A 26,865-nucleotide genomic window follows, 5' to 3' on the forward strand; every position below is an offset into this window, starting at 1 on the left:
TTTCGACAACGATAACTCACGAACCAATCAACCAATTTTCACGTTCTTGGTGGCAATCGACGTGATTTTTTAAGCTTAAAAGCTGATTAGTTTTTGAAATTGATCGGTAAAGCCATTTAGAAGTTATTCCAAGAAAACGATTTTTTGAAAATTCTATTTTTGAGATTTCTCAAAATCTAGCGAACCGAATCAATTCAAATTTTCACGAAATTAAATGGCAATGATACTCTTTGGATCGCTACCTATTTCGATACGATCGGCAGAGCCGTTCAAAAGTTATAAGAGGTTTACATACATACATACACACACACACACACACACAAACATACATACAGCCGCACGGACACCATCGCGAGGATAGTCAGGGAAGCTTCCTAGGACCTCAAAACGTCGAGATCTGATGAAAACTCGATTTTCGAAAAACGGGGTAAAAAAAATAACTTCCCGATTTTGAAAATTTTCAATTTTCTTAGCGGAAAGTTAAAAACATCAAAATATCTAATCAATACTTTTAAATCAAAATGGCGGGTGTCATATAAAATGGCCGGGCGGGATTTTTGAAAATCAAATATTTAAATTGCGGAGAAATTAAGATCACATTTTTCTTGAATTAAATATTTTTTTTTAGTTTATAATTATAAAGAAAACATCAAAATATCTAATTAATGCATTTTTAAATCAAAATGGATGGTTGCTTATAAAATGGCCGCCGTGGCGGGCTTTTTAAAAATCAAAAATTCGAATCAACTTGTAAAACTTTTTTCAGTGAACTACTAAAATAATCAACCTTAAAAACTTACATTCATTATCAGTAAGCCCATTAATTATGCCAGGATCCCACAAAAGATGATCAGTTTCCCTTCCACCACGACCTCTCTCCTCACAACTAATAGCCGGAATGGCAGCCTGGTACCTGGTTCCAATATTAATCCTTGGAGGGGGACAATCGTTGCTCTGGGACTCATCAGAACTAATCTCCGACTCCTTTTCATACTGATGGAGCCTGGCATAGAGCCCAGAGCCAGGTCTCGAGGGATTGAGTATCGGCGGAGGGGTGTAAGAACTATCCCAGTGCCGATCACAAGCACGCCTTAGTCTCGACGGATACAGGTTCTGGGGGTAGCTATCAACCCTGGGTCTCTTCCTGCTTTGCCTCATTGGACTGTTAGCAGAAACATTTCCAGGACTGAGAAAGATATCATCATCTAGCTCTTCTTTAATCTGTTCAATAGGAATTGGTAGGTTCGCCCCAGGAGCTGGTGAGCCTCTTTGGAGCTTGAGCTTCGCGTGGTTGATGCTCGTCGCCTGGATGAGGAACTTGGCAGGATTTATCGCCTGGACATTGCCCTGGAACTGATTCGTCGAAGCTGATACGCTTCCAGGTTCTACCTTGGGTGTCAGCCGGATTTCCTTTCTGAAGGTCAGAGCAGGACTAGCCTGGACCAGGACGTTGGTTTTCTGGAGTCCGGATGTCTGGATGAGCTTGTACTCTCCGTTGTTGTCAACGACGATGCCCGCTAGGCTTCCGTTCCCCAAGCCGAAGTCCACCAGGTTCTGGTTGGTGATCAGCTTGTACGACTGGAACTCGAATTGCTTCCTCCTGGCGGCCCCGAAGTCTTTGGGACTGGAGGACAGCAAAGGGTCTTCGGAGTTGGGCATCATCTGGTTCTGGAGCGCGTGAGGCGACACCGGGAACCCCGAGGAAGAAAAGGTGACTGGTCCTGGAGAAGAAACGGAAGAAGGAGGCAAGGAAGACAACGGCGAGGGAGCTGGAGTTGCTGATAGTGGACTTGGCAATGGAGAATTGGGATTTGGGGAAGAACTGTAGAGATCCGACCCGCCGCTTCCCTGCCCGTTGTCAGCCTCAGTTTCTTCTGGGAGGACGGCGTTCAATGCTTCTTCCACTGCAGCAGCTGATGATAAGGTCGTTGTGTAGAAGGCTGCTGATAAGGGAGAAGACACTGGTCTGACTGCCTCCGGATCGTCTTCTGGGCTCAGCAGTGGAAGAGTTCCTGACAGGAGGCCTTCCTGGCTGGAGGGCGGGGTTGGGTAAGTGAAGCTTGGGCTGTCATGGCGGGTCAGAGGCGAAGGCAAGGGCGATTGAGTTGGTAGAGTGTGTGGACTCTCGGTGTACTGAGTTCCGTAGGTGCTGAATTCGGCTAGTGAGTCGGGAAGGGGTGAGTTGACGAGAGCTTGCAGATCTGGGTTTACCGTGTGCTGGCTGGTGAAGCGGTCTTCCAGGGTGATGTCTTGGAGTTGGTCTGTTTGTTGATCTTGTAAGAGACTAGATGCCTGGAACTAAATTAGTTGTTTTAGGGGATTATTATCACCATAATCATCATTTCAGTAATCATAATCATCATGGTCAATGATAATTATCATGATCATCATGGTCAATGATAATTATCATGATCATCATGGTCAATGATAATTATCATGATCATCATGGTCAATGATAATTATCATGATCATGATTAATTATCATTATCATCGTGGCCAATAACTATACTCATAATTTTCAACGATCACTATTATCATTTTCATGATCATCAATGATTAAAATAATCATTATGATCTGCATTACCATGATGATCACCAGTAATCAGCATGATCATTATCATGATCAATCATCAGGACCAATTATCATGATCATGGTCAATCATTATGATTATGATTAAGCATTATTATCATGATGAATCATGACTATAACCAATTTCATGATCATGGTAAATCATCATGTATATGACCAATTATCATGATCATGATCAATCATCATGACCATGATCAAGCATTATTGTCATGAAGAATCGATATGGTTATAATCAATCATTATGATCTTAACCAATCATCATGATCATTGATTATGACCAATTATAATTATCATGATCATTGATTATGACCAATTATAATTATCATGATCATTGATTATGACCAATTATGAGGATCGTGATCAATTATCATGATTATGATCAATCATCATGATTATGTTCGATCACAATACCTAATTATGATGATCATGATCAATCATCATGACCAATTATGATGAACATGATCAATCATCATGTTATTGACCAATCATCATGACCAGTTATCATGATCATAATCAAGCATTATTATCATGATGAATCATCATGGTCAATCATCATGATTATGAATAATGACCAATTATCATAATCATGTTTAATCATCATGATTATGAATTATGATCAATCATCATGATTATTGTCGAGCATAACGACCAATTATCATGATCATGATGATTATTGAAGTCAATCATGATCATCATTATCAGTTCAGTGTTAATAAAAAAATTAATTTTTTACCTGTATTGAGTCCAACTGACTCGCCTGCAGAAGAACCGAATCAGGAACAGCAGTGACTTGCTGGAAGACTTCATCCTGAAGACTTGGACTAAAGTATCCTCCATCCTCTGAATAATTAGCTATAGTAAAACCTTCAGAAACCTGTTGGTTTTGTTGGGACTGGTTGCTAGGCAAGTTTGACTGGTAGGTCAGTTGGACCCGCTGCCCTGGGTCCGAAGTCGCTCTCTTTACTGTCATCTTTGTTGTGCTCTGAATAATGCAATTTAAAAAATAAATCAATACTCCGACAAAATAAGTTATCAGAGGAAATCTATCAAACAAACTTACCTTAAGAATCATATCAGCAAGTGCTTGGGCCTGTGCCTGAGTCTGGGCTTCTTGAAGTTGTTTCTGGACAGTAGTGTGTCCGACAGTGATATTGGGCTGTCTGAAATGCTCGCTATCAGAAAGACGCCTTATTTTCTCGCCAGTGACCAGCGGAGGTGGAGCAGGCACGGCGAAATTGGTCTTGCCGATCATGTGATTAGAGACATCGACGTTGTTGAAAACGGCGTTTCTCGCAAGACCGTTGGCCTCTGTTGCTAAAAGATAGCTCCAATTAGCGACTTTATGGCAATTAGTTGGAAACTTAACTCGGTAGTTATCAATCATTATAACTAAACTGGAAACTGAAAATTGGGCTGAATATGAAGTGAAAGGAGCAATGAGATGGAACAAGTCGATGAATTCAAACAAAAGATACCGTTTTTTGCCCATCCCCATCTTCATCGAACGAATTTTATGAGCCGTCTTTATTATTACTCGCTGTCGGGTTTTTGTTTTCGCTACGTTAAGACGAAATAGACGGGAATTAAAAAGGAATGCCTGAAGCTGAAGCTCCAGCTACAGCTTCAAGAGGGGAACGGATGGAACGGTTCGTTAATAATTGCAACTAGACTTTATCCTACTAATGACGGAATGAGGGGCTTTATTCAGGCTCCCTTCTTTGAATTGTTAAATAAATTTTACAGTGAGATAATTTTTACCGAGGAACGAGAAAGTAGTCAGCCGTCAAACTAACCGATTACGGAATTCAATTCCTCTGGCTGTTCTGTTGCTAAAGTGTGAGGCTACGTTTTTGCAAATTGCCAATCATCGATTGTGGTGAGGTTGTCTATACCAAGCTCTAAAGAATCGATATCCAACGTCAACAAGAGATGCTTGTTTGTTTTGGTCGTTACATGGTTGACGTTCCAGTTTTCTTTACTGAAAGCTAACGAATTAACGAAACTGAACAAACAGTTTTTATTTCCCGGAATAAAATGCGGGGATGTCATTTTGCTTACGATAAAATTCACGTAGGGTGTAAAAAAGAAAAAAAATATGGAAATTTTTTTGTATTTTTTTCATGGAAAAATAACTGTTAAGTTGGAAAAATTTTATAAATTTTTCTATGGATATTTTCTCAGTGTCAATATAGGAAAAATTTATATAAACTTTTACTATACCATTACAATTTCTTTTGTGCATACAAAAATTAAATAGCTAAAAATTTTCCATTTTTTAATGAACAAAATATTTTGTATATTTTAGTACCATGTGAATTTTTTCGATGCTAACACAAAAATTTTTCTATATTAACATACGAAATTTTTCCGTGTCAAAATAAAACTTTTTTTTTATCCTTACAAAGGAATTTTTTTTATTGAGAGAAAAAAAAATTACAAAAATTTTTATGTTAGCATAGTAAAAATTTCTATGTAATTATGAGAATTTAAACTATGTCCAAGTGAAAATTTCTCATGGCAAAAATATCGAAGCGTAAAATTTTTTTGAGTGCCAAAGTATTAATTTTTCTTATTTTGACATGGAAAAAATTATTACGTCAATATAGAAAAAATTGTTATGTTAACATATGGAAAATTTATACAGTTCATAGTCAAAATGTATTTGTAATTATGGAATTTTTAACTATGTTTAAATAAGAATTTTTCCATTTTTATTTTTATAAGAAAAATTTTCTATACTCTTAAAGTGGTTCCAATTCTGTATCTATAAATTATAGGTGTTTTTCCGATGCTTTCATGGAAAAAATATCCATGTTAACACGGTATAAATTTTTATTTTAATTTTTTATAGTCGAAAATTTTAATATTCACGGTAAAAATTGCAATATATGAATTTTCTCTCTGCAAAATTATTCTATTTTCTCCATGCAGTGAATCAAAAATTTATCTATATTATTAAGAGAATAAAAAAAAATTTGTCTCCAGGATAGTCATATGATAAAATCGGATTTTTTAGTTAAATTTAGTGTCATTGCAAAGGTCTTGATTTGTATTTGTGCCTTTTCAAGGTTTCATATAATTCTCACCGATAATCAATTTATGATGATAAGTATTTAGGCTGCATTCGAAAATGCTCTGTCTCTAGATATATAATTAAGAAATGACCTTGTATCTTGTGAAATATTGACATTTTTAAAGATATAAGCTCACCCCGACATTATACTCATCAAGACCTTTCATTTGAGTACCCACATCAATTTTTCATATATTTATATATATTAGCTATATGTATACATGAAAAATATATCAAAATGCATGTGGGTACTCAAATGAAAGCTCTTGATGAGAGTAAAATCAAAATGAACTTATATCTTTAAAAAACTCAATATTTAAGAAATTACAGTGCAATTTTTAACAAAAGTCATTATTTATTAAAGCAAAATTTTATTTATTTATATCTCAAAAGTCACGGCAGTCACGTAGTGACTGCAAGGTTGCTAGTTATATATAATTTCGTATCTAAAAATTTCTTACCAGTAGTCCTTTTCTGTATGATCTTCTCCTCAATGAGCGCCCGGACATTGACCGAAGCCGTCTGAAGCGGAGGTCCAGGAGCTTCCTTCTTCTCGTTCTTTTTGTTTTCGCCATCCTGAAAACAATAAATCGTTGAGCAATCCCCGAATTGACAGATAAGATCCGTAAATTATCGCACATGCGTAATTATAATCACTGAGAGAGCTAATAGGGGCATTTCATTATCCCTGATATGGAATCTCTGACATTTCTAGAGACTCAGGGTCAGATTAAGCAACCTTTGCTCGAGAGTCATTATCTTGAAGTGGTACCAACCCCCCGACTATCGATCACTGGTTTGTCCAGCCTCCAACTTGGACACATCACGTTCCAAATAGATCCCGTCTTTGACATGGTCATACATCTGCGGATTCATGAATATTGAACGGACACTAATGCGTTGATTGGGAAATCCCAGTAGCTCGATCTAAATTTCAATGCCGGAGTTCGCGGATTTATCTACTGGAACGTAGTTTAATTGTATGCGTTATCAATGATGCCTCGGAATCAGAACAGAAATCGTTTGCCCGGAAAAAATAATATCGACGAAGAGTACACAGAAACATCTCTGCAGAGCCGTCAGATTGGATCAGCATAATGGGAAAAGCTTGAGACAATGTTTGCTCACTCTTTTTGCTCCCCTTGCTCAGAGGGTGTACGCTTTTCAGGATTGCTGCTCCGAGAACGAAAGAACTTGTTAATGGGTTCATTTCGATTCGATCATCGCCTTATCTTTCTATCTTCCGAACCCGGTCTTAGTCCTTCCCTTCCATCTCTTGTCTTTATCTCTACAACTTTTATCCGAGGCCTTTATCTACGCTATTTCCGAGCCTATTCCGGCTAACTACCATCCTCTATTTAATAAAAGAAAACTTTTAGGGCCGATTCAGATAACCGTTGATGTTTTTAATCAGTTTTGCCATTTTTTAGGGATAACAGGTTATGGGCCCAGTTCCAGGATTTTTTTAATTTAAGATTTGGAGGGTTTAAAATCGAATTTTTTTATTATTATAATTTAGTTCGAGGCGGAATTAGAATGGGAAAAGATTTTGGGGTATTAGAAAAAAAATATAAAATAGAAAGAGTTAAATTTTATGAGAAATATGAAAAAATTGTGATATAAAAATTTAAAATTATTTCCGAAATTTTTGGATAAAATTTTAAAAGGATTGAATAAAACCAGAAATTAAAAAAGTTTAAATTTTGAATTATTGTAATTTTTAAACAAAGAAACCGATTTGAATGATTTTGAAATTTGACTTTAAGAACCACTTGAAGAATAACTAGGTCAAGTTTAATTGAGAGCCGTAAATAATTGTGAGACCTAAGCTGTTTACAAGCGAAATTTTTCAGAAATAAGGATAAATACACTTAAATCCACTAATTTAATAGATTTCATAGAAATCTAACTATTGCATTGGTCCTCATGACGGAACTTTTGAAAAATTTTGCTATGTATCAAATTAGCTCGTCAAGTGGATTCAGAAAATACATATGGTTCAAAAGTTTATATATGTATATACGATATTACCGGCTCTGTATCATCTATAACTTCCTTAATTCTGAACGGATTTCAATGAAACGTAACATACTTATTTTTTGGACGATTTCTGAGGTTAAGTTCTAAGATGATCTAAATCTGTCGATTGGTTTAGAAATGACAGCAATTCAAAAAATTTTTTGAATCGAAAAAATTTTCACTTTTACCGTATTTCCGTGCAATAACAATTGAACGCGATATCCTATTGAATTTCTGTAAATTACATCTGAAAGCTTATTAAATAAACTTTAATTTGCATATCACACCATCAGTCTCGGCCAAAAATTACTGACTCTCTATGACTATTTAATGGAATTTCATTTTTGCATTCATTTTGGAAATGATAATTTTAATAATTGTTGGATTCAGTATGAAATCTACTTCCATTTCGGCTATCGAATGGTCTTTCTTTTATGTTATTAATAATTAAAAAATCCAGGGAGTGAAATTATTATTTTTTTTTACAGAATCACAGTAAAAATGGCAATTTATTACAAAATTTCAAAATGCGTATCTAGAGATTCGAAAATTTTGCACTTAAAACTTATTTCAGCTCAATAAAAGTTTATTTTAAGGACGTTTCGAGAAAAAAACGGGTTTCTTAGAATTTTTTTTAAATTAAATATCAATCATACTTTTCTTAGGATTGTTTTAAAAAACTGAGAATTATTTATTGAAGATATAACAAGTATTTTTAATAAAAAATAACATAAATGAGCGGTATTTATTTTTTTATAAAAAATGTTTGAAGTTAGTGACTTTTGATATTTTACGTGAGTGGAAGTAAGTGAGTGATAGTCTGTAAAGAGAGGCAGCGCTAGTGCGTGAGAAAGAAACCAATACCCATAACCTATTGGTGTCTATTTCTTTTCTAGGAACGTCCTTATTGTAAAATAAATGTTTTTCGAATTAAAATCTAGGTTGACTTCGTATTCCTTTGTTCCAAATTAAGTCTAAAAGTTCTTATTTTCATTTAGTATTTTTTTCGAGAAAAATAACTCTTTCAATACAACTTACGTAAAAATAAGCTTTTTCTCTAATTGCAACTCTTTATCAAATATTTATTTATCATTTAAAAAAAAAAAAAAAAAACTGGACTCGAAGCTTGTGATGTTTAATATTTTCCAAGCAGACCTTTATTTCCTCAATTTATAAAAGAGCAAAAAGTTCCAGGACTTTAATTAACTGCAAAATTAATTACATCTACCTTTTTGAAGTATCCGCCGTGAAGTCTCATGTGACCATTGAGAGCGGGAATATTTTTGAACTGCCTTCTGCAAAGACTGCATTCGACGAGTTTCGATTCAGTTTTTCCTGGAGTTCCTGGTGAGGCGGAACTTGCTGGAGAGGGGCTAGCTTTTCCAGGAGCATTTGGATTTGGTGAATTTGCCTGTGGACTGTGTGATACCTGGTTCTGGGTTTGCTGTTGCTGTAAAAATAAAAATAAAAATAATTATAATAATAACAAATGCAATTAATGAAAGTAACTTGAATTTAATGAAGCTCCGTAGCGCTAATAAGAGACAGGGCTTCATCTCGTCAAAGAGAAGCAATTCCTCTTTCGTGATAATTCTCAACATCGGTCTCGGCATTCCGAGAAATTACCTTACAAGTAAAACCATAGAGGAGCTGGAATTTCCTTTAGAGCTTTCCTTACATACAACTCGAGCTATAACTCAGTCACCCTCGCTCGAACAAAATGACGCAGCCTCGAGAACGAGATCAAGAATACGAGGAATTTATGTTCGAGAAACATAATAGTATTGTAAATTTGGGAGACGTTAATTAACGAATACCTGAATCGGGTTTGGTATTGCAGAGGAAAACTCAAGGTCGCACTACACTAAAAAAAAAATATTTTTCTTCATAGAATATTAAGTATTTTTACTGTAAGATAACTGGTAATATCCCGACAGAAATACCAATTATAATACCCAAAAAATTTCTCCAACAGCCAGCCGAAAAAAAATTAATTACAATTAAACAAAACAATATTAAGCTACAATTTTCAATACGCAATTTTCAATAAGACAAATAAAGAGATTAAAAAATAAATTGAGTTTAAAAATTTATTTTTTAAAAAGTTTTCGTGTTTGTCCCTCCATTAAAATTTGAAAATCTGTATTATAAGCCATTAAAATTACTTTTTTACGAAGAGATAGCAATTATCTACTGTAAACTATGAAAAATAAAATGTAAAAAACTTTTTAATGAGGTAATTACAAATAAATTAGACTGTATTACCTTTGGCCAGCCAATAAACACACTCAAGTACAGTATTAGCTGTCTAAAGCTCTATTAACAAATAAATTTCTCTATATGGCTGCTCAAAGCACTAAATTTCTCCAACTGCCAGCCGAAAATAATTAATTACAATTAAATAAAACAATATTAAGCTGCAATTTTCGATACACAACTTTCTATAAGACAAATAAAGAGATTAAAAAATAAATTGAGTTTAAAAATTTATTTTTTAAAAAGTTTTCGTGTTTGTCCCTCCATTAAAATTTGAAAATCTGCACTATAAGCCATTAAAATCACTTTCAAGGAAAGATAACAGGTTTCTACGGTAAACTAAAAAAATAAATTGAAAAATACTTTTAATGAGGTAATTACAAATAAATTACTAGAAATTTTATTTATAATTTACTTTTCAAACTTGTTTAAATTTTCCCGCGAAAAGTGTTTTTTTTTTCATACGAATAAAACGCCCTCTTTCGTTCCTCTTTTTACAAATAAATTTCTCTATATGGTTGCTCAAAGTACTAAATTTCTCTAACTACCAACCAAACAAATATCAATTTTAATTAAACAAAACAAAATTAAGCTGCAAATTTCAATCCTCAACTTCCTTTCAGGCAGATGAAGAGATTGAAAAATAAATTTAGTAGAAAAATTGATTTTTTCAAAAGTTATCGTATTTGTCCCTTAGTAAATACCCAAAAATATACAGCGCAAGCCATTAAAACCATTTTCTTACATTTTTTATGAGATAACTTTTGAATTTACTGACCTAAGACCATGTATACACTTTTTGGGAGTGAGAAACTGCATCAAATACCGTCAAGAAGATCAAAATCAAAAAACTCTTTCAAAAGATATCGCAGTTTATAAGTTATAATGCACTCTCTGAAACAATTTGAAGATTTTTTATCTTAAAAATCAACTATATGCTAAATTTTCCAGTGATTTGAGCTTGAAAATTCCAAAAAACTTCAGGTGGTCTGGATCAACTATTTTTCCGAAATTTTCTTAAATACATCGAAAATATTTTTGGAAATTTCAATTTTCCATTAAATTAACACGAAAAATTTTCTTTTCAAACTTTGAAATTTTGTAACTCATTAACGGACTGTCATACTAGTACAACCTGGAAACATACTCTTATAGAGAACTGAAAGCTCTGAATAATTTTTGAAGTATTTCACTTTTTTGGTAAATTTACCGAATTTTTTTTGCTGAATTTTGCTTTAAATTGACTTTTATGAAGTTTTTTTCTTCTAAAAGTTTCTTAATCAGATTACACTGGTAGTCTTGTCAAAAAACTTTGTTTTAGATATTTTCTATCAATATAAAAATTCTCAAGAGCTTTTCAAGTTAAAAAATCAATTTTTTTTTAAGATTTCCAAATTAACAAAAATTTTTTTTACTTCGCAAAATTTAACAGCTTCCTTAAAAGTTCAAAAAAAGGAAATAAATCACAAAGAGCTCCAGAATGAATGAATATTTTTGAAAAAGAAGGTGATAGTTGATAGCTCTGAACTTTGATCTAAATAATAATAACCTGAATAATAACAATAATAACAATGATGATGATCACCAAGTTCTGTGTATTCTCGAGAGGTTAAGTCGTGGATAAGGCACCTGTCGGAGCTGGTTAGATCTACATACACCAGGATATCTCGAGTATAATTTGGACAACTAAAGCCAAGTGGTAATTTTGCAGTTGACAATCCCACCGAGACGGGAATAATAACACTAGTCCAACCGGACGGTTGGCAGGTGGCAAAAGGCGTATATTTATGCTCTGCTCTCTACTGCAACAACTACATCGACAACTACCACCATTGTTGGGGTTCAAGCTCGTGTTGGTGAAGTAGTTGGGAATTCTCCCCCTTCTGCCGCCTGCCTGCGAACAAATAACTTCAGACGCCAGTGAACTGGCAACTGAGATGGGGAATAAGAAACCTGGGGTGAGTTTCTTGTTCTCGCTATCCATTTTACCGAGAATATCTCCAGGTGGATTTCCCATTGGATCGAGAACTTTGCGCCTAGACATCAACTAACTAGATTACTTCAGACAGATGAGAAAATTTCTGTTGCCATGACTATTGTTTATTATCTGAGAGATGTAGGAGAGCCAATTCACGCTTGGGACGTCCGCCTTTTCTTTGTTCTTCAGCTATTGATTTTTTTTTACTAAAATTATTTCCAATTTTTGTAATAGTTTCTTATCTAGACTGATTCGTGGAGTTTTCAGCACACTGTGCTACTTTCAGAGATGTACACAGAGAGAAAAATACAGAAATCATTACTATAATTATAATGAAATGTTTTCCTTTACCATTTTAGGAGGGATTACTTAAATTATGGGAATTGTACTCATAATTTTTGGGAAATGTTACTATAATTATGGGGATGGTTCCTATAATTATAGGAACGATACCTATAATTATAACTGTAATATCGGCATGATTCCTATAATATATAGGAATGGTTCCCATAATATATAGGAATAGTTTCTATAATATTATAGAAACCATTCCTATAATATTATAGGAACCATTCCCATAATATTATAGTGATGACGTCTAATAATATTGAGATATTTCTTATTACAACTCAAGTTATCTGTGACTTCGATGATCACTTTGAAGCATTTGAAATTATTAGTAATTTCGATAATCAACAGACTCGATAGAGTCTGGCGCCAAGTTCCGTTCTCAAGCCAGACTACCGAGTGTGTATATACCGTAAGCAGAACGGTTTTTTGAGGTTACAAATTTTTTTTCAAATTTATTTTGATTTTTTTTTTATATGATATTTTATAATAGTAGTTCATGCTTTTTATTACGCTTATTACTTGATTATTATCAATTATCTTTATAATTTCTATTTAAAATTATTAAAAATAATCAGCACAAACTATAGCGACCCAGATTTTTAGATTTTAACTTTTTTCTTATGTAAAAAGCGGACGGCCAGAGACCAAATAATATAAGAATGCATGCTAATCTTATAATAGATGGGAAACTACAGTGAAAAAAATATATTTGACAGCTTGCAATTACACACGCCAGGCGGCGCAAGAATAACTTTTACATGAACTATAGCTTAAAGGGCATAGTTTGCCACCGGAAATGTATTAAATTAAAATTGTCGATTTTTATTATAATTACAAAAAATACTGAAATCCGAGCAAAAACAGTTTCACTGTAAAAAAATCGCGCCAAGTCCACGTTCATAAGACTATTAAGAAAAAAAATTTTATTTCTTTACAAAAAGATATAAAATAAAAAATTAAAAAATCCAAGATACCGATATGGTTGTATATGATTTTCGGAAATTAAAAAAAATTTTTTTGTAAATTTAAAAATTAAAAGAAACCAATTTTGGAACGTACTTGGTGTGCATGATTGTGTACTTTAATTTTTTTTTAAAAGTCCTAGTAGATAGATTTTAGGAATTTCATAAAAAGTGAAATATTTTGTAACCACGCACACTAAATACGTTCCAAAATTGTTTCTTTTAATTTTTAAATTTACAAAAAAATTTTTTTTAATTTCCGAAAATCATATACAACCATATCGGTATCTTGGATTTTTTAATTTTTTATTTTATATCTTTTTGTAAAGAAATAAAATTTTTTTTTCTTAATAGTCTTATGAACGTGGACTTGGCGCGATTTTTTTACAGTGAAACTGTTTTTGCTCGGTTTTACTTGCTTCCCAATAACATCATTTAAAATAAGTAAAATAAGTAATATTGTTCATATAAACAATAAAAGTTATATACGCAATAGTAACTGAGTTGGAATAAACAATTTAAGATTGAGTGCACACGTGAATAGAATTATGAAAAAGAAATTTTTTCACTCTAATGAAAGATCAATTTTTATTTACAAAAAAAAATTTATTAGCAAAAAAATATATAATGATTACTTTATATTTTTGAAGTAATTGCTTCATTATTATGAACATAAATATTTTTCTATTATTATTTGCGTCATTCCCATAATATTATAGGAACAATTCCTTTAATAGTATAGGAACCATTCCTTTAATAATATAGGGACCATTCCTATAATATTATAGGAACCAGTCCCATAATCTATTGAAGCTATTCCATTATTGTATAGGAACGTTTCCAATAAACTATGGGTATGGTTCCCATAATGAGCATAGGATTGATACCTATAATGATCATTTTATTTTAGGAACCATTCCCATAATTTTTGGAAAGGTTCCTCTAAATTTTTTGGAAAGGTCCTATAAATTTCTCTCCGTGTAAACTTTTTTTAGAGTTTTGTAGGACCTGGGTGTTTTTCTTTGAATTGTCCTACTTTCGGCCAGATAGTTGGAAAAAAAGATTAGCTTTTTTAAAGATCCAGGTTACATTTTTTTGAGGAAAATATATTATTTACCCGAAACGTACAAAGATATTAACTTTTAAAATGATAGTGAATTTTAGATTCGCGTATGTGAAAATAGAGGCTAAATTTTTGGCGACGGTGCATAAGCAAGTGCTTTAGTTCATTCAATCCACTCAATACCATCTCTAACGCTTTTAGATTTTTCATTGTATACTGATGGGTGATTGATATAAATTATCGGAAAAATTATTATTTATTAATTATAACGGGATATAATTACACGTTATTAAAAAACAAGTATCAAATTATTTTACGGTAAATAAATTATTTAAATGGAATTTTTTTTAAACAGAGGAAAATTTTTTGTACACATTATTAATTTGAATTTCGTTACAATTATAACAATATTCATTTAAAAGCCTACAAGCTAAATATTAATTATAATAATTATTATCATTATTGTAATGTATAATAATTGTATAATCAGTGAAATTATTATTAGTCATTTTTTTTTGTACGTCAGATAAAGCTTTTTTCGTGATGGATTTTATTTTTTAGCGTATTTAAAAATTCAAACATTTTTATGTTTTATCATTTTACTAATCATTATAGATTAAGGTTAAACTCGGTTAGACTGTCTCGTGTATAAATATAACCAGTAAAACCAAAACGTTGCCAAATAACAGACGAGTTACTATCAGCCGATTCGTATGAGTCAAACACACTTTTGTATTTAATTATTTTCATTATAATTTCTTCTATTTCAACGATAGATGCCTTGCATACTAGTTATCTTTAAATTCTTATTTTTAATTTCTTTTTTAACCTAATTCGTCGAAGGTTAGATCCTACAATCTATTTTACTCAACTAGAGCGGCCGGAGATCCTTATTAAAATCTTCCGAAATGTTACACCTCCTGGGCCATCATCGACTAGTTATTGTAAATTTTTACAAGAAATTCATCAAAGTATCCGCAATATTTGATAAAATTCTCCCTTCAAAAACTAATTGGCTCAACTAAAGCAAACGAAGCTTGTTAAAATTTCCAAAAATGTCACACCTCCTCTGGTGATCTTTGTCTAGTTATTGAAAATATTTACCCGAAATTCATCAAAGTCTCCCAAAAAATTCCTAAAATTTTTACTTTAAAAATGATTTGGTTCAACTCGAGTGAAAGAAATTTCTCATAGAGACCCACATATACCATTTCTTTTCAGGTTCGAACGAATAATTAATGACCTATTGGTATTCCATTGATTCGCAAGAGCTTTCTACTCATTATATCCCAATGTATAACCAAAATGACGATTCTCATGATAACAAACATGTTCTAAAAGTTACAACTCAACAATTTGCCGTAAAATAGCGCAAAATTCATCTACTAATGTCAAACAAAAAGCCTTGACTGATATTGATGGAAAATATGTTGATGCGTAGGAGCGAGATGATGAAATTCCTTAAATCCTTGTACCATAAAATTCAATTAGTTATATCGGAGTTCATATGTAATAATAAAGATTCTTTTTAGGTACAAACGAATAATTAGGAACCTATTAGTGTCCCAATGATTCGCAAAAGTTTTTTTCCTGTTTCATCGAAAACGCGAGGCTAAAAAAGGGAAATAAAGCGGGCTAGAGGGAACTAACATCCTCCGGTTTGCAAAACTGGAACGGGGACTGGCTAATGTAACAAAGGAAAAGCATTGGGGGTGGTGAGCGACGAAACGTAATTACGAGGCTCCCATCCCCTTATATTTTCGAGGAAGGTATACATCCACCATCCACCATCCGCTATATCTACAGGGTTGGTTGTACCTAGCTCGTGAGCACCCGTGCAGTCGTGGCGGAGGGTGAGAGTGGTGGAGGCGAAAAAATAACCGGTTTCTGTTCTCGTTCCGGACTACCCCGAGCGTGTTTTGAGCTCTTTCCGGACGTTTTATGACAGAGTTACCGCCCTACGGGTAAAGCATCCTCGACTAGTGTCGTTACTGCACCGTTAAAAATTATTACGTCCTCTTCCTTTTATTTCGGAAAAACGAAGAACGTAAATGTGAAAAATAGTTTGCAAACCGCGAGTAAATTATTTAGTGATCAATAGTGACTTTTCCTCGACTGGAACTCTCGCTTTCGGGATTTACCGTGAGAGAACACAGAGAACGATTTCCTGCACCTGTGGCCACGCCACACCAATAATTTATCCCCCGTAGCCAGCTTTCAACTAGACTCGAGCTTTCTCACACCTCCCCGTGCCGACCCGAAACGTTCCTACGGCAATTGCCAGTTAATACTCTCTTTTATTGCACGCGATTTTCAGAATTTTCTTACTGAGGCTATTTTGGGAACTCTGTCTTGTGATAGAAGATTGTCTGCAAAAATCGATCTTGTAATGGAGAAAATCGAAGATGAAATGGAAATTTCAGTTTTTTTTTAATAGGGAAAATTTTTGGGAAAATTCTAGGAAAAAATTGAATTTACATTTTTATGAATTAAATAGGAAAAAATTACTTCCACTAAGAATAGAATTTCAAGAAAAATTTTTATTTCGGGCAACACAACTTCAGTCTTCCATCAGGCACCTGAAAATTTTCTTGAGCCAAGAATTTTGTTCTCCAGTCAAGAAATTTTTCTTTCTGTGTAAGATTTTTCTTTGACACATTAGAGGTTTACACTCACATACACACACGCCGACAGATATCCTCGTAGGAATATTAAGAACTAGTTCCTAGGACCTTAAAAATGTGAAGATCAGATTAGAACTTGATTTTTGAAAACTGGCATGGAACCAATGACTCCCCGATTTTTTTTTTTTTTAATCGTTCATTTGTAAAGCGAGAACTTAAAAATTTAAAAAAAGTAATCGTAGACGTGAAAAAAGATTTATTACCATGCACAATGACGATAAAAATTACTGGAAGAAAAGTTAGAAAAAAAAATTTTTTTTTGTTTTTTTAATTAAAAAATTTTTTTTTCTTTTAAATTGTAGTAAATGACGTTAAAATATATTTTAGGAAGCTGAAAGAGCTTTTTGGAAAAAAAAAATTTTCTTACGAAATTTTGGGGGTACCCCATTTTGCCACCCCTACCCCATTTTGCCCCCCCCTCCTCCCCTACATTAAAAAAAGTAAATTTAAGATGTGAAAAAATGGTTAAATTTACACAAATAAAATGTAAATTTATCCTGAAAAAATTTGTAAACTTTACATTTTTAGAAATATAAATTTTGCATTAAAAAATGCAAATTTATAATGTGGAACAACTGTTAAGTTTACATGAAAAAATGTAAATTTAGCATCAGAAAATTTTAAAATTTTAGAAATGTAAATTTTTCATTAAAAAAAGTAAAGTTATGATGTGGAAAAGCTGTTAAGTTTACATGAAAAAAGTATAAATTTAGCATCTAAAATTCGTAAATTTAAAAAATGAGAATTTCACATTATAAAAAATGTAAATTTATAATGTGGAAAAACTGTTAAATTTATATGAAAAAAGTGTTAATTTAGAATTCCAAAATTCGTAAATTTTACGCTATAAAAAAATGTCAATTTATAATGTGGAAAAACTGTAGAGTTTAAATTAAAAAAATGTAAATTTAGCATTAGAAAATTTGCAAATTTAAAAAATGTAAATTTTACTTTCTAAAAAATGTAAATTTATAATGTGGAACAATTGTTAAGGTTGCATAAAAAATATGTAAATTTAGCATTAGAAAATTTGTAAATTTTAGAAATATAAATTTTACATTATAAAAAATGTAAACTTATAATGTAAAAAAACTGTTAAGTTTACATGAAAAAAATGTAAATTTAACTTTAGAAAATTTATAAATTTTACATAAAAAAGTAAAGTTATGATGTAAGAAAACTGTTGAATTTACACGAAAAAAATGTAAATTGATCATTAGAAAATTTATAAATTTTTCATGTTTAGAATTATAAATTTTACATTAAAAAATGTAAATTTATAATGTGAATAAACTGTTAAATTTACACAGAAAAAATGTAAATGTAGCATTTATTAATAAAATTTACATTGGAAAATTTCATAAAAAAAAAAAAATTTGTTTATCTTAAAAGCTCTAAAAATATTAAACAATATAGCTTAACGTAAATTTCCGCTAATTGTAAGAAAAAAAAAATTTTTTTCTTATTTCAAAAATTTTTCTGTCAAAATTACATTGATTAATTATGTAATTTTTACATGTTTACGCCTGTAAATTAAATAGTTTTTGTTTGTAAATATAACATCATTTAAAAATGTAAATTTTGTATCAACATTTAGTTAATTTTATTCCATAAAAAATCAATTAATATAATTCTATATTTATTTAAGACTAAATTAATAAGTTTAATTTGTGTTAAAGAGTCTTACGAGTCTTACCGAAAAGGTTTAGTCTCTATTTAGTTTTGGAGACCGGCTCATCCTGAGTAAACCGCGATTTCCATTAAACTTCTTGGCTCGGGAGTAATTAAAGGAAGACACTGAGTTAGAGATCGAAGATTTGCTCAGAGTTTCTCCAGTTATTCATAGTTTCTGATCGAACATAAACGATATTCCTAAGAGAAACATCTGACAAATAATCAGTGACTGAGTAAATTTCTCAAATTAGTGTCCTGTCTGTTAATTTAAGTAATTAAAATATTACTTATTTGGATCTATGCAACAAAGTTTTGCGTTCTGACAATTCCGACGCAGGAATTCGTGCGGAAATGTGTGTTTTATATCATATAGAACAAACTAAATAGAGAATGGAGAATAGAGAATTGGTAACCGCGAGTCCTTAATTCGTATCAAAGCAATTCAGTCTCCGATGAGCAAGTCGAGCGAACGACTCGAAGACAATGCAATTATTCGCAATTACCGCGTTCGTCCACGATCTCCAGGGAATTATCCCATTCTGTTTCCATTACTCGTACCCGCATCGTGTACTCCATCAGTCGATACACGAGTCTTCACTTCCAACTAGTCATTTTCGTCTATTCTACGAATTAATGGATATCGCTTGATTTGCATTATTTTAAGCCCCCTTCCTTTCTATCATGCAGATAAAACCCCAGACTTTTTAACTTCTCGCTTTAAAAGAGAATAACTTTAAAAAGTAGGAAGTTATTTTGGTCCGATTTAGAAAATAAAAGTTTTAATCAGATCTCCAGGTTTTGAGATCCTAGCAAGTTATTCCGACTATTCTCGGCTGGACGTCCGGCCGTGTGTGTAAATAAAGTTTAGTCGTAGGATATCTTTAGAAGAAATCAAACCGATCAAGATGAGCGACAAGGCCTTCGAAAGTGTTAATTGAGACTTCGATCTGATTAGATTTTAGTTAATTGTACTTTGCTCGAGATAAATATATGGAAAATAAACAAAACAACAACAATATACAATTGTTTTTTAACTTTTGTTCTAAATAACTTTATAAATATTTGACTAATCAACTCTAGACAGACACTTTTTTAGACTTGAAAAACTAAGACGAATGTCTTGAGTAAGTCTAAATCCGAACAAAAACAGTTTCACTGTAAAAAAATCGCACCAAGTCCACGTTCATAAGACTATTAAGAAAAAAAAAATTTGTTTTTTTCTTTACAAAAATATATAAAATAAAAAAATTAAAAAATCCAAGTAACCGATATGATTGTTTATGATTTTCGGAAATTAAAAAAAATTTTGTTATAAATTTAAAAATTAAGAAAAAAGTTTGGAACGTATTTAGTGTGCGCGGTTGCAAAATTAAAAAATTGAAATACACAATGACGCACACCAAGTACGTTCCAAAATTTTTCTTAATTTTAAATTTATAACAAAATTTTTTTAATTTCCGAAAATCATAAACAATCATATCGGTTACTTGATAATTTTTTATTTTATATATATTTTGTAAAGAAAACAAATTTTTTTTTCTTAATAGTCTTATGAACGTGGATTTGCGCGATTTTACAGTGAAACTGTTTTTGTTCGGATTTTAAGATTTTTTGTAATTATAATAAAAATTTACAATTGGTACCAACTTAATTAAATCTCGCGTTGGTTGCATTTTTTATAGCAAACTATCCCCTTGAAACTACAGTTTATGTAAAAATAATTCCAGCGCACCCTGGCGGGCGTAGATGCAAGCTGTGAAATATCTATTTTTAACTGTAGTTTCCCATCTAATGAAGGATTACTATGCATTCTCGAATTATTTAGTCTGTGGCAGATCACTTTGCCCATCGAAAAAAAAGTCAGGATCGAAATTTTTGCGTTGCTATAGTTTGTGCTGATTAAATTTAATAATTTCAAGTAGATTAATTGTTATAAGTGAATATAATTAATTAATAACAGTCAAATAAAGTATGAATTACTGTTATAATATACAATTTAGGAAAAAAAAGTACCGTAGAATTAAACAAAATTTTGCAACCTCAAAATACCGTTCTGCTTACAGTAAACACAGTCGGTAGTCTGGCGCTCCGTTTACAGCAGATTTGAACGGAACTTGGCGCCAGATTCTACCGAATCTGTGGATCGAACGAAAAGTTCAAAAATTCTAGCCATTTTTAAGTTATACTTCTTTAGGCGCGTTATGAAAAAATGATGAGTGAATTTTTATGATGCGCGCGCAGCACCGTCACACGAAAATCTACATGTTGAAGTTGGTCACAGAATAGAATTAAAAGTATATATTTTTTTAAATGACTAGGTTAACTCATATACAGGCTAGTTGCAAAGTATCTAACGAAACGTTGTTATTTCCAAATTCGATAGAAATACCATTTAATATGAAATATATTATTCATATTAATAATCAATTCTAAAAAATGGTCAATTAAATATTTTAGTTTTTATTTAACTAGATAATAATTTTTTTTTAATTAATATTTTTTCAAAAATAATAATAATTTCATGAATTAAAATATTTGAACTAAAATATAAATATTGTAGTACCTTTATAATATTATATTTAGGTATCTTTTCATTGAGTTCATAATTTTTTAATACAGACTTAATCATTTTGTTTACCGAATATAGTAATTCTATCCATATTTTTTTAAATTTATATTATAGACCATTTTAATAATTTGCCGGAATTGTTGGAAGCAAAATCTAGTTTCGTACTACAATATTTGTTTTTTAATTCATGTAATTAATATTATTTTTGAATAAATATTAATTAAAAAGATATTATCACTAGGTTAAATAATAAATAATGAACTATTTTATAAGAAACATATATTTTAAATAAATAATTAATGATACTACAGTTAGCCCACGTTTTTAATTTTTTGATTTTATTTTTAATAATTAAATTAGAACAAAAAAATATTTTTTAAAAATTGCACTTACAGTTTTTGAAGTTTTTTTACAAGTGAAAAATTTTTTTTTGTTTTTTTGAAATCATTTTTTCAATAAAAAAAATTCTAAAAATTTTATGTCAGTTAACTTCATTTTCATAATAATTAAATATTTTATAATTATCGATTGTAAATTATTGATACTTTGCAGCTCCAAAATTAGTTGATTTAGAAAAATCTTAAATAATATTGAATTAAATTCATATGATAATTAATGATTTTATATTTATACGGTATAGCTAAATTTTTACTATAATAAAACCTATTTTTTTTCTTTAAAATTTTTTTTATTATGTGCCAAAGAAGTATAACTTCTAACGCGTGTACATAAGTACACACACCATTTATTTTAATTTCTAAATAATCCTTTTTTTTTGAGATAATTTTTGAATTATTCGAGACATCAACTCAAGAGCTTATAAACTATTTTGTACTTCAAAAATAGCATTAAATGCCGCCAAGCGAATTAAAATTGAACGTTCTAAAGTTATAGCCATTTAAAAATTTCTAAGTAATCGTTTTTTTGGTCTAACTTTTGATTTTTTTGTTTAAAAATCAAATTTTCTCGAAGAAATTGAAAAGTTCCAGAAATTTTCTGCAAGTCAACCGCCTTCGAAATTTTTTCAGAAAAATTGCAAAATAAATTGACCAATAGTGAATAATTGAATGTCCAATTTCATAAAACCAAAAATTTGACTAATTGTCAATTGACTAATTAATCGAGCGATCAATTGTTATAGCTATTTAAAAATTTCTATGTAATCATTTTTTTTATTTAACTTTTGAATTTTTTTCTCAAAAATATTTTTATTAAAATTATTAACTTAAATCAAATTAAACTATATATTATATAAATTAATTAAGTAATTTTTGTTTCATTGATAAATTAAATATGACAATTTTTTAATTTTGTTGAACAAAAAAATTTGTTCTGAAAAATTGTATTTTTAACTTTTTTAAATTTTTACGTCAATTTATTTTTCCATTTTTTTTGCTATAATTTATTAATCACAAACATTCTAAAAATAATCAAACATCTGCTAAATTATTTATAACTTTAATTCATTAATTAGTTATTAAAGACAACTTGATTATCTTTTAATTTTATTTAACAAAAAAATTTGTTCCAAAAAATTGTATTTTAAATTTTTTTTAAATTTCTACATGTCAATTTTTTTTTTTTTTAATTATTTTGCATAATGTTTAAGTCAGCCGAAGTTTTTGATTTTTTTTTTCATTTATTAAATTGGAAATAAAAAATAATTTTCAGAAATAAGACTTAAAATTTTTCAAGTTTTTTACAAAAGAAATTTTTTCTCTTTTTTTTTTTATATCACTTTTGAATGTTTTGCTCAAATATCAACCAATTTTTTTCTTTAAACTAACTCTCCATTATATTTTTACTTTGTACACAATAAACAACGATACTATAATGAGCAATTGTCCTTAACCAAAAAACTTCCTTAAACTCTTTAAAATCCAAGAATTTGTCCCGCGGTCCATCTATTGATCGAGTTGCCCCAGTCTTACGTCCCCAGATAAAACCCGTTGATTCACACCGGAAGGCAGCCTCTAAAAAGCTCGTAGGTCCTCGTTTTGACATGAAATTTTTTATTCCTCCCATAATTGTAATGCAGAAACCCAGTACACGGAGCTTTCATTATAATTTTTTCCTCCCATGCCTCGTTCTCCTCTTGCCCCTCATCCCGGTTCATTGACAAAAGAAGAAATTACGAGATAGAGAAAAATAGCTCGAGGCGGGTTGATAAGAAAATGTACGAGCGGGTTCCTCGGTATTAGATTAAATAAAGCATTCATGCACACACCGAATAAAAATACAACGGTAGTTTCTTGCGTCATCCGAGGTAGGAAGAGAGTAAAAAGTTTTGAACATAAATAAAAAAACATCAGTTAGTCATCCCCACTCCACTTCCTTTCCGTCTCTTCGAAATCACCCCCTCTCTTCCTGACCCGCCATCTTGTCTTCATTTCTGAGCATCGTTTATTCCGTTTCTGTTTTATATTGATACAGGATCAACAATGTATCTCATGTCTTATTCCCAGGACTACTCCTTTGTTTCATCATCGAGGATCGCTAAAAGAAATAATATCAAGGCCGGATGTTTTCTCAGTTTCACAACACGCCAATGTAAACTTTTCTCTCTCTTTTCTTTGTCTCCTAAGCTTTCTTCTAGAAAACGAAGACCTTGGGCGATTGAACGGGAATAAAATAAAACTTTATCTTGCTTGTCTTTCATTTTAACAATTTTTCGAAGTTACACCCTCACCCCCCTTAAGAGTAGGGGGATTCCTGTTTTCTAGTTATCTAAAATCGTAACTAAGCTCGGAATAGAGCCATCGGTTTTATTTTAAACTCTTTGTTTCCATTCACTGGACAGCGTACAATCTTCCGAGTTTTAAGTCTCAGGCTACGAGGACATTAAATGCTCAACCGAAGCTCTTTTCACGCCGGTAACCCAAGTGGTTAATGTAATAGCGACATTATCTCCAGGTGCCGCTTTCCGAGCGTTAGATTTTAGATTTTACACCTCCTGGTACTTACTTTGCTTATAAAACTTTTGTTTCAGTGGATTTTTGGTTGATTGTCATTGTTATTGTTGTGGTTTCGAGATTTATGGGCGGTTTGAGTGTTAACAAAATGGCGGCTTTAGTTGGGAGATATTGTTTTAGGTTATTGGTAACTTTTAAGTATCACTATAAATATTTATGGGTTAGTTCTGGAGATTAGAAGACTATAAAGAGATAAAATGATAGAGAATGCGGAGTTTTGATGGAAAATTTGAGAAAGTTAGTGTTGTTGACAAAATAGAGAAAAGTTACATGAAATGGCGGAAATAGAGAACTTGCATTAATTTTATTTAAAATATGCAAATATTTTCGCTGTAATTTCAGAATTAAAATTTATAATAAAAGGTTCAAGTTTTTTGATAATTATGAAACTTATTTTTGAAATTACAGCGAAAATATTGTTTTTTTTTTTTTTTAAAAAAAAACATTCTTTTTTTTAATTAAATTTACAACTTTTATTTAAAAATTTTTTTATAGGTTTAATATTTTCGCTGTAATAACAAAAATTTTTAACAATTCATTATGAATTGTTATTATAAATTTTTAGCAAAAATCTTAAGATTGACACTAGAGATTACTTTAATACAGAACTTGTATAAATTTAATATCACTAAAAATTTATGTTTAGATAATAGAAAAATTTATCAGGACTTAAAATTTTTGTTCTGATAAAAAATTGGATTTTAAAAAAAATTAATCATAAAACATCGATAATTTTTCCGTGTAAAAAAACTAATTATTAGTTGTAACGTCATTATATCTTTCGAGGCCGAGAGCCAATGAAAATCACGTTATACACTTGTATTTTCAGTATACACATCGCTACCTTAAATAACAACTAAGTGAACACCTAACCTAAAGAATAACTATTATTTAGGACATACAAGTAATTATTATTTATTTTATAGTTATTTTGAAATTAATAGACATTAAAATTTAAATATGTGTGATGAAGGATTAATTATAACCTATATTTACTAAAATGGCTGTAAAATTTTTTTTCAAACTTACAATGACAATGTATTTTTAAATTTCACCGTGGGATGGCGTTACTCAACTAAATGATGTCACTAGCGTTTGAATTTAGATTCTAAAAAAGTTTTAATTCAAAAATTACCCGAAAAACCAATTGTTAAATTGGTCAGTCAGCTCAAAAGTCAAATTAAATTTTTGTATCAGAAAGGACCTGAATTTCTGCCTTTTTACAGTTTTTTAATAGCATATCTTTTCTATAAGTTTATTTCATGAAATTAGTTTATTAAAAAATTGGTTATTTTTTCTATAATATCACTCTTATTTTTAAAATTTATTTAAAAATTACCCGAAAAAACCAATTGTTAAAAAATTGTCCTTTTAATTCTCTCAATAACTTCAATTAAACTTACAAAAAAAATTGAATCACAGAAAATGCTCTCTATTATGCACGGAAAGAAGAAAAAGAGAAAAATTACATTATATAATGTAAAATGGCGCTTCATATAAAAAAACTTGAAAAACTACAGTTTTAGATTGTAATTATTACAGATTTTGTAAGAATTACATTGTAAAATGTAAATATTACATTGAAAGCTCTAAAAATTAACATTCAAAGTTTGAATTTATAAAAATGTTATTTCGAACTGCAATTTTTCTAGTTTTTTATATAAAGCGAGGTTTTTTATAAACGCTTATTACTATTTAAAATATAATTTTTTTTTTTTTTTTTTTTTTTTCCGTATGTGTTAAATGGATACTTTTAGTTGAATTTAATTTTTTTTTTGAATCAGAAAGGACCTGAATTTCTGTCTTTTTACAGTTTTTTAATAGCATGTCCTTCCTGTATTTCATGAAATTAGTCTATTAAAAAATAGGTAATTTTTATTTTTAAAATTTATTTAAAAACTACTCAAGCTATGAATATTATAAAATAAAAAAAAAATATTTTTTTTTTTACGAGTACCCTTGAATAAAATGTAATTTTTTTCAGACGAGCCTATATAACAAGTTATTATCTAGCACAGGTAAAATTACATCGGCATTGCCGTCAGGTTGGTCGTCTACCGTTGACGGACATTTAGGGCTCCCGGGACGACAATATAACGACGCAAATCTCGTGCGGCTTGTTGCGATAAACGTATCACGTCGTGCCGGATACTGATGGGAACGAGTGACGAACGACAAACGGAAATTGCTGTATGGGTGTGTCGCTCGATAATAATTAATAGGGTCCGCATATTGACGAGCTCTGAAACCTACTGCTAAATTTTCCAATCAAGATACTAAACAAAATCTATAACTATATCTCAACCGAAGATTTATCTGGCAGCCACCACTCGACAGCCCGATGTCCGAGTAATTCATCTAGGTGTAATTGTCAGTTTTTAAGACCCTCGACGGTTAGTATCAAGTGCGAAGGAACAAGGAACAGGAACAACGCCGTTAGCTCACCCGGGACATAAATTCACCAGCACATGGCGCCCAGCTTATGAACAATAACGCTCATACGACTTGCTCCACGCTCGCCGGCCGAGTACTCAGTAATTACAGCGCCCCATAAACATTCGGTTCACGGCTCAATCTCGTCCAAGAGCACCCGAGCGAGTTTGAAAAGGGGTTAGAGCTGGTGGCTGCTGGTTGCTGGTTGCTGGTTGCTAGTTGCTGGCAAAAGGCGGCCACC

General features: G+C 31.2%; 1 protein-coding gene across 4 annotated transcripts in view; it reads right to left on the bottom strand.

Annotated features, from left to right (window-relative positions):
- The window catches only part of LOC123267636, a 302,887-nt gene that overhangs the window by 10,629 nt on the left and 265,393 nt on the right, over positions 1-26,865 (bottom strand). For 3 of the 4 annotated variants that reach the window (XM_044732361.1, XM_044732364.1, XM_044732365.1), the window contains 5 exons: positions 8,911-9,132; positions 6,125-6,239; positions 3,651-3,904; positions 3,324-3,572; positions 801-2,298 (listed from right to left, as the gene is read on the bottom strand). In XM_044732361.1, coding sequence (XP_044588296.1) covers positions 801-2,298; positions 3,324-3,572; positions 3,651-3,904; positions 6,125-6,239; positions 8,911-9,132 — 2,338 coding nt within the window. The remainder of the gene's footprint in view (positions 1-800; positions 2,299-3,323; positions 3,573-3,650; positions 3,905-6,124; positions 6,240-8,910; positions 9,133-26,865) is intronic. The other variant, XM_044732362.1, reaches the window with a different exon arrangement.

The sequence above is a fragment of the Cotesia glomerata genome, linkage group LG6 (assembly GCF_020080835.1).
Source record: "Cotesia glomerata isolate CgM1 linkage group LG6, MPM_Cglom_v2.3, whole genome shotgun sequence".
NCBI lineage: Eukaryota > Metazoa > Arthropoda > Insecta > Hymenoptera > Braconidae > Cotesia > Cotesia glomerata.